This window comes from Mus pahari, chromosome 6 (genome assembly GCF_900095145.1).
Source record: "Mus pahari chromosome 6, PAHARI_EIJ_v1.1, whole genome shotgun sequence".
Classification (NCBI taxonomy): domain Eukaryota; kingdom Metazoa; phylum Chordata; class Mammalia; order Rodentia; family Muridae; genus Mus; species Mus pahari.
In genome coordinates this window covers 38,107,496-38,116,330 of record NC_034595.1, presented here as the reverse complement: position 1 = coordinate 38,116,330, position 8,835 = coordinate 38,107,496, and the positions used below count along the sequence as shown (strand labels likewise).

Below are 8,835 nucleotides of genomic sequence, written 5' to 3'. Positions count from 1 at the left end.
GCAAAGAAAGACACACCAGTTTCACTTAGAAGTAGCTATGTCCAAGCAACTCGTTAAGTATTGGTGTCCTAGTCACTTGGTATCAGTTCGAAAGATAAATACAGAAAACTCTAAAAAAAAAAAAAAAAAAAAAAAAAAAAAAAAAAAAAAAAAAAAAAAGGATTTTGTTTCACTCCTTACGAATGGATCAATGGATGCAATTGTATGTTGGGGACTTTACAGCTTCTGTAAGTGTGAATCACATCAGGCAGTATGCCGGATAGTTTAAGGTCAATGTGACACAGGCTAGAGTCATCTGAGAGGAGGGCACCCTGACTGAGAGGAAATACCTCCATGATATTGGGTTGTAGTCAGGCCTATAGAGCACCTTCCTAATTAGTGTATGATGTGGGAGGCCCCAGCCTATTGTGAGCGGGATTGTGGTCCTGGTTCTATAAGAGAACAGGCAGAGCAAGCAATGGTGAGCAAGCTAGTAAGCAGCACTCCTCCATGGCCTCTGCATCAGATCCTGCCTCCAGGTTCCTGCCCTGTTTGAGTCCTGTTCTGAGTTCCTTTGATGATGAACAGTGATGTTGGCAGTCTGAAACTAGTAATCCCTTTCCTCTCCAAGTGGCTTTCATCACAGCAATAGTAACCCTAGTTAAGGCAGACTGTGTCACTGTTACCCTCCATCTAGCACTGGCCACTCTTTACTCTCATTAAGAAAGCCTATGCTCCATTAAAAGTAAAGATGCTGTAGAGGGGAGAACAGTGCTTGAGAGATTTGTATATTGTTCAATGGGTGCCGGGAAGTGTTGGGTTTTCTTCTCATATTGAAGATGTCCTAAGGCAGTTCTGAGTTTCCTGATTCTTCTAGCCCTGGGTACCACAAGAACATATGGTGAAACAATCAGATGGTGTCCTGATGGGATGTTTTAGCTTCCTGTGCCCACCTCCACACAGACAGTGTATGTCACAGCTTATTTGGTTGTGTGTCTGTGGCTGTTCTTGACATAATAGACTTTCATTTCCTCAACGACAGATGTCCTGCCTTTATCCTGATAGCAGCAGCTCCTAGAATCTACAATGCAGAATACAAGCTGGGAAGTCAACAGATGTTGGTGAATATATGGTTACACAAGGGAAGGAGTGAGAGAGAGCAAGCAAGCAAACCCATGACCCTGTCAAGTGACACCACATCTTTTTTTTTTTTTAACTTTCAAATTTTTTTATTTGATATTTTCTTTATTTACATTTCAAATGCTATCCCGAAAGTTCCCTGTACCCCCCCGCCCCTGCTCCCCTACCCACCCACTCCCACCTCTTGGCCCTAGCATTCCCCTGTGCTGGGTCATATAAAGTTTGCAAGACCAAGGGGCCTCTCTTCCCAATGATGGCCAATTAGGCCATCTTCTGCTACATATGCAGCAAGAGACACGAGCTCAGGGGGTAGTGGTTAGTTCATATTGTTCCACTACAGGGTTGCATCCCCCTTCAGCTCCTTGGGTATTTTCTCTAGCTCCTCCATTGGGGGCCCTGTGCTCCATCCAATAGCTGACTGTGAGCATCCACTTCTGTGTTTGCCAGGCACTGGCATAGCCTCACAAGAGGCCACTATATCAGGGTCCCTTCAGCAGAATCTTGCTGGCATGGTGACACCACATCTTACTTCCATCTTTCAGAACAAGGATGACAAAGGTCATAAAGGACTGCAACAAGATGAGGAGAGCATTAACATATTCCACACCTTGGAGTACCTCGGATGGGATGGCCCAATGCACAGACTCTGATGGACTCCCACAGATGATTTCACTACCTCTGCCCAGACTGCAGGAATCATTTTTATGAACTCCAAAAGTTGGTTTCAAAATCTGAATGAGAAGGGCCTGTATCACAGCTATCATTCCTGAAGGTTTTTAATATTTGGCTTTGGATATAAAGTAGCAAGTATTTTGTGATTTTATTCTACACAAGAGGTGCCTGAGAAAGACATATGGATCAAGTGGGAATCACACCATTAACAATGCTGTGCATTTCATGACTTTTCACAGCCTCAGAGATGAGAACTACTAGATATAATAGATGCAGCCAGTTAAGAACTCTACTCCATTCCATGTTGGCTCTCTTTACTTTGATTCTGTTACTGGCTATAAATGCTTCCACTGCAGTATAATTGAGTATGTGCTACCACTGATATCTTTACTGATCTATATTCACATCCAAATCCAGTACAGCTTACATATGCTTTACAAGAACTCAGAAGGTTAAGCTGGAAGCATGCATGAGTTTACTTGGTTCAACTTTCACATTATTTTGGATGTAGAAGCAGAAGCACAGAGAAAGTTATAAGTTTGCCAGGTTCATGGTGTTCTCTCTGGCCATCAGAGCTGACACCTTTGTCTCCTGAAAAAAAAAAAAAAAAAAAAAAAAAAGAAAAGAAAAGAAAAATGCTGCCCATAACATATTCTAGAGCAACAGTGCTGGAGACCACAGAAGAGAATTGTGTTAAATGGAGGATGAGGGAAAACAGCTGAGGAAATCCATCTCTAAAATTATTCCAAGCCTTCTCACCAGTGCGATGCTGGTCCAAGCAACCATGGATGCTCACCTAAACTATTCTAGTTGCAAAATCTCCTAGTTCTCTACTTTCCCATCCTTCTCAAGAGTGAGCTGAAGCGATCTGACTCATTGAACTACAACTTCAATTCTGTTCTCCTCTGCCTAAGTTTGCACGATCCAGCTGCTTCCGACTAAGACAAACCTTAGTGTTTCTTGACCTCCAACACCATTACCCTCACTGAGGACTCTAGGCTCACCAGCTTTATGCTTGCTTTGAAAATACTACAGTTGTCTGGACCTCAGAGCCTTTCCACTATCTAGTCAATTTAGGAAGTTCATCATGGAAAGTCACAGCTGATTCATTTCAGTGACTTACAACTCATTCAAGTAGGCTTTTTAATGATCCAAGTCTGAAGCATCCACCAAACCTTTGAATTTCTGTACAGCATAGATTACAACTTGATGCGTTGCGATCTCTTCTTTTCCTCCCTTTACTTTCTCTCTTGAGCCCTTCTTTCTCTCCACAGTTCTGGAGACTATAAGGCCAAATGCCTCATTGGTACTAGGCAATCACTCTACCAATGAGCTATACCCATACACATATGTCTTCTTTTAAATAATTTTCATGTTTCTAATGTCCTTCATTCTAGTAAAAGCTTAAGAAGGATTAGATCTTGCTTATCCATATATCCAAAGTTGTGGATCATTTTCTTGATCAATAAATATTTTGTTTTAAGAACAGTAAAGTGTTTCAGTGGGGTGATATAATTTCAATAAAGAATTGAATAACACCAAAAGCTACTATAAGCATCTTGGCCCCTTATGTTGGCAATTTTGGTCACCATCCTTTAACTACCAATTTATGTGTAGGCTAAGAAAGATGGAGAATAAAGTTTCAAAATAATAAAGACGTTTTGTAAATACTTGTGGAGTCAAATTAGGTTGTTAAGATAAGCTTGAAGGATTCAGATTTGAAGTTTAATTTAAACAAAGAACCAGCTCCAAGACCTGGATGGACTCAGGTGCAGGGCTTCTCTGACTTACACATCTTGCTTGAATGGTGTACTAGTTTCATCTGTTATTTACTTCACCTTTTCTGAGTCTTGTCTTCCAGGGAGGATCTTGCTGCTTTCTTAGAAATGAGGATACAACTATAAAATGGTCAGTATTGATGGGAAGTGTCCTTAGAAATTGTATTAGTTGATTTTCTGTTGCTGTGGTTAAAATATCACAACTCAAAGAAACTTACAGAAGACATCATTTAATTTGCCTCACAGCTCCTAAGGAATGAGTCTGTCATGGAGTTGGGCATGGCACAAGCAGAATACATGGCAGAAAGCCCAAGAACCAGAGAGATCTCATCTCCAGCACGAAACACCAGGTAACAAGAGTCAACTGAGATGGAGCTACAAGCTCTAAAACGTAGCTCCTGATGTTACTTCCAGGAAGCTACACCCCTCAAGGGTGCCATCACACCCTCCAAATAGCACCACCAACTGTCGAACAAGTCTACAAATACCTGAGCCAGGAGAAACTTTTAACATTTAAACCACCACAGGCATGAAAAGACTTTGGGCTCAGTTAGAGCCAGGACTGTGTGAACTCTGGAACACTCTGAGGATTTTGATGCTTCTGTATTAATACATTTCATCACTCACTCCTATTTTTCTTTATGTGCACATGTGTATGTATGTGCATGTGTATGTGCATATGTATAAGGTATCTACAAGGCCAGATAAGGATATCAGATCCTCTTAAGCTGGAGGTACGGGTTAGTGAGACACTTGACATGGGCACTAGGCCTCTCTGCAAGAGCAGCAAGTGCTATTAACTGTTGAGCCAGCTCTCCAGGTCCTGGCAATGAATTTATTAAAGTCTTAGAGCTGATTTTTTTTTTCTCACAAAGTCACAAAAATTGGAAAAATATTTTCTGCTCTTCATCTTGCTTTGGGGAACTAGATTTTTTTAAAGAAATGTAGTATTTAACAGCTCTACAAAGAAAAATAGTAATGAGTTGAATTTTTCAAGACCCAGTGGTTCAGAAATGTCCCAGAAAGCTGTCTAAGGAAAAGGTGTAGCCCTGAAAGCCAAGCTGGGGGACTCTCAGGTTGCCAAGCTCAGCTGAATTGTCCTAAACATCTCAAGTTGAAAAATAGGAGTGTGAGTATGGAAAAGAGATGGTCTTAGGAGATCTATCTATCTATCTATCTATCTATCTATCTATCTATCTATCTATCTATCTATTGGCAATGTTGTTTCTGCCACAGCCAAAATCCAGGAAGAAAAATCCTTCAATTATTTGACTACTCTCCATGCTCATAAAACAATCAGTATCAGTTTGATTCTCCAAAGCTGTAAAAATATTGGGTTCATGGAATACTGTAAGTTGGAAACGATCTGAGGTGAGAGTTGGCCTGCATTGGTCCATGTAAGTGCTCAAAACAATACTGAGGAAGTTATGAAAATTACTGAAGTGTTTTTAAGGACAGGTCAGACAGTCCGCTACTCAACATGCTGACCGTTCGCCTACAGAATACAGCTCAGGTTAGTTCTGCTAGCCTACGCACTCAAAAGACAAGAAGGAAGATAAGGGGATTGAGTCACAGCATGTTTTTTATTTTTTAAAAAACTAAACAAACAAACAATCACCAACCCTGTTATCTAAGCTATTACTACCAAGAATCGAGGACTAGATAAAAAAACAAAAACAATAAATTTATGCACATTTCCACCAAGACATCTTTTCATACCATTTCAAGAGGTTTTGGTTGTAAGTCTAGCTTTCTACAAGGGTGAGACATCCATCTTTCCAACTTTTTTCATACCGTAACTTGAACAGATGCTGTCAAGTCCATTTAAAGAATGTAGAATCAATCTCCATTTGTTTTAACCAGCCAACAATTGAATGACATTTGTATGTGAGGAGGAAATTATAAGTGATGATGATGGACAGTGTATGATCTGACAGCTTCTATCCTAAGTAGAAACGAGGCTCTAGCTACGCAAAGATTTCCATCAAATCATTATGCGTACTCCTCAGGGTCACACCTGCATTACTGTGTGTTCTCTTTGGGCATTTAAGATCTGACAGAGCACTTTCCAGTGGTTTTACTCTGTCATCTCTGTTGAGGCCTTCAGTCACATGCAGTGTCTGCACTTCAATGTTTCTCAATGTTTCTGCAAGTCTTCAAGCCTGCCATCACCATCATTATAGAACCAGCCAATTAGCTGCCCAACCCTTGTGTACTGAGTGTTCATCTCTACCCTGATCAATCTAGGACCTTGCGTTCACTAAGAGTGAAGTATGTAGCTTTTGCATTTGTCAAGATGACTTGATTTGTCACCAGTCCCCTCCATGAAGAAGTGTGGTGGGTGTGGTGTCCAGGGCATTCTTACCTCCTCCAATTACCATTTATCTTTCATGCTCAACTCAGCTTTGTCATTTTTTTTTTTTTATGAGTTTGTGTGTGGTGCTGGGAATTGAACCCAGGACCTTACACATGTTAGCTAAGTTGTGTCTACCTCTGAGTAAGAGCCCCCAGAAGTCCCAGAATTGATGCAAGCAAGCAGGACTCCTTGCTTAAGATATTTCTTTCATACAGTTTATAAAAATAATGCTGGTATTTGAATATCCTCTAAAAGCCATATTGAAATTTAATTTCCATTGTTACAGTATTAAGGGGAATTGTGTTCCTGTCAAAAAGGATTAGTTCAGCTCAGTCCATTTGTCCTGACTTGCCCAAATTGCTCTTGCCAGATGCTGGGACCCAGTTCCCGAACTTCCCGGTCTTCAGCACCAGGTTCTAAATGAGCCCGTACTGTTTATAAACTGCCCAGCCTGTGAGATTCTGTCCACAAAATAGATCCATATAAATAGCTCATGCCACCCACCCCATTTCTTCACTAGTATACTTCTTTATTCTCTTCCAGTTTTCTTTTATTCCTGATAAACTATGCATCTGTGAGAGTGGGATGGGGAAGAGAGGAGGGAGGGGCCTGTGATTGGGATGTAAAGTAAATAAAAAATAAAAAAAAATTATTATTTCATGTGCATAAAGGTTTTCCTGCACATATGTCTGTGTATCATATTTGCATCTGGTGCCTGCAGAGACCAGAAGAAGACACTGTGTCCCCTGGGATTAGAGTGTCAGATGGTAATGAACTATGCTGTGGGTGTTGGAAACTGAACTCAGGTCCTCTGGAAGGGCAACTAGTGCACTCTGAGCATCCCTCCAGCCACCCCCCCCCCAGACTGTATTATTTCTGATACTTGTTCTCACCCTTCATCTAGCATTCTGAATACTCATTTTATGTTCAGCAAATACCCATTACGAGCTTAATATATATTCATTAACAGTTCTAGTCCCCAGGAACAACAGATCGAACAAAGTGAATGAGGTTCTGGCCTTTGTGAGCATGCGCATACACACAACCCAAGTATCCTGTAATATGGATTTGAGTAGAGAAAAGTTTCTGTAAGAAAGCTGAGTGATGCTTGGTGCGGTGGTGACACCTTTTAATCTTAGCACTTGGGGGAGCGGGTGCAGGAGCAGGCTGGTTTCTGTGAGTTTTAGTCTGGTCTATGGAGCAAGTTCCAGGCCAGCCAGGGCTAGAGAGAGCGAGACCCTGTCCAAATACTGAGTGCAGCTGAGTGGTAGAACATTAGGAAAGATGGTCCAGGAGGCCACTCTGAGGGAGGCACATGTCAACTGAATCTAAACTCGAAAGTCCAGTCAATGAGGGAGAGCTTCCTGAACAGAGGGGTTGGGGGTACAAAGCATTTACCCCCTAATCTTGCTTATCTCTTTTCTTCCTTTCCTCCAGCTACACCCCAACTTCAGGTGCTTGTCTATTTCTGCCTACTCATACACAGTACCCTTAGCTTTTATTCCCGGAGGATGCATTTCCTCTGGGGCTAAACCTTCATACATTGTCTCTCCCATATATTACTGGATCCGGCACAACTCAGCTGTTGCTACAGAACTTACTTTCTGCAGATAAAACTCTGCACCATAGTCTCAATCCATTCTCCCCTTTGCTCCCCTGTGTCCACTGAGCCCATGAACTTGGAAAGCTAACGTTCAAAGATTTTCACGGCATGACCTTTCAACTCTTTCCTGCATGTAGCCAGGCACAAGTGACTACCATGATTGTGCAGTACACCCTTGAATACTTCTGCCTCCAAAGAGGCCCACAGTGTTCGCTCTGTTGAAGTAATTGTCATCTCCTCACATACAGTGCAGGTCAGTTGTACCTCTCAGGCTCTATTTCACTCCATCTTTTCCTCTACTACACTCCAAACTTCTCTGTTGTCATCCCAAACAACTTCATCCCAACTGGCCTTTGTCATGTTTGCCCAGGAATGAGATTATGTGTCCATCTATCTCACTCTCCCCACCCCACACTCTGTAGCAGATGTTGAGAGCAGTGACCACGTGTTATTTATCCCTGTGCTAGCACAGTGCCCCACACGTAGCCAGCGTTAAATGTTTGCTGGACAGATGAAGGCATTCAGCAAACCTGAATCTGATTAACTAATATTTATTTCATGATACTCCAAGTGTTTTTCCTTTTTTTTTTCTTTTTATCATTCCCTGCCTCATTTCTCATGAGAGCTTATGTGAAGAGAAAGAGCAGGGAGAAATGCAGTTTCTTTTGTTTGTTTTGAAACAGTCTAGTTAGTTTTAATATGGTTGAACGGTTAAAAGTTTATACCGAGGAGCATCAGAAATGATTGGGTAATCAGTATAGAATGCAATAAATAACTGTTTGTGAACTACTAATTGATTGGCTTCCCACTCAGGGTCCATAAAACTTCTTAACATATCCAAGGGCTGAAATATTACAATCGCAAACCAAAGGAGCTCACACTTACCACATTACTGCATGTTCTATATCGAATATTTCTTCCTTCACAGCTCCTATGCCACAAAAAGAAAAATAATTAGCAAATTTCATTATAACCTATGAAAGTCTCAAATTTTGGATTAATTTCCTCTCATGATTTATTCTTTATATGAGTAACAAGTCTTCACTTTCCTTCTAAATAGATTCCTAGGTTATCAAGATTGTTGGAAAATATCTTTACCCACTGAATTTTATGGCCCTCCACTTAAATATTTTTGAAGATGCTATTAAATATACTTTAAAGACAATGTATTGACAGGTATATAATATTTTATCAAGGGGCTGGTGAGATGGCTCAGTGGGTAAGAGCACCCGACTGCTCTTCCAAAAGGTCCGGAGTTCAAATCCCAGCAACCACATGGTGGCTCATAACCATCCGTAACAAGATCT

General features: G+C 41.2%; 1 protein-coding gene across 2 annotated transcripts in view; it reads right to left on the bottom strand.

Moving 5' to 3' along the window:
• Adamtsl1 (ADAMTS like 1) overlaps positions 1-8,835 on the bottom strand; it is a 365,598-nt gene that overhangs the window by 294,487 nt on the left and 62,276 nt on the right. For both annotated transcript variants that reach the window (XM_021200231.2, XM_029540103.1), the window contains exon 3: positions 8,414-8,459. In XM_021200231.2, the coding sequence (XP_021055890.1) occupies positions 8,414-8,459 (46 nt within the window). The remainder of the gene's footprint in view (positions 1-8,413; positions 8,460-8,835) is intronic.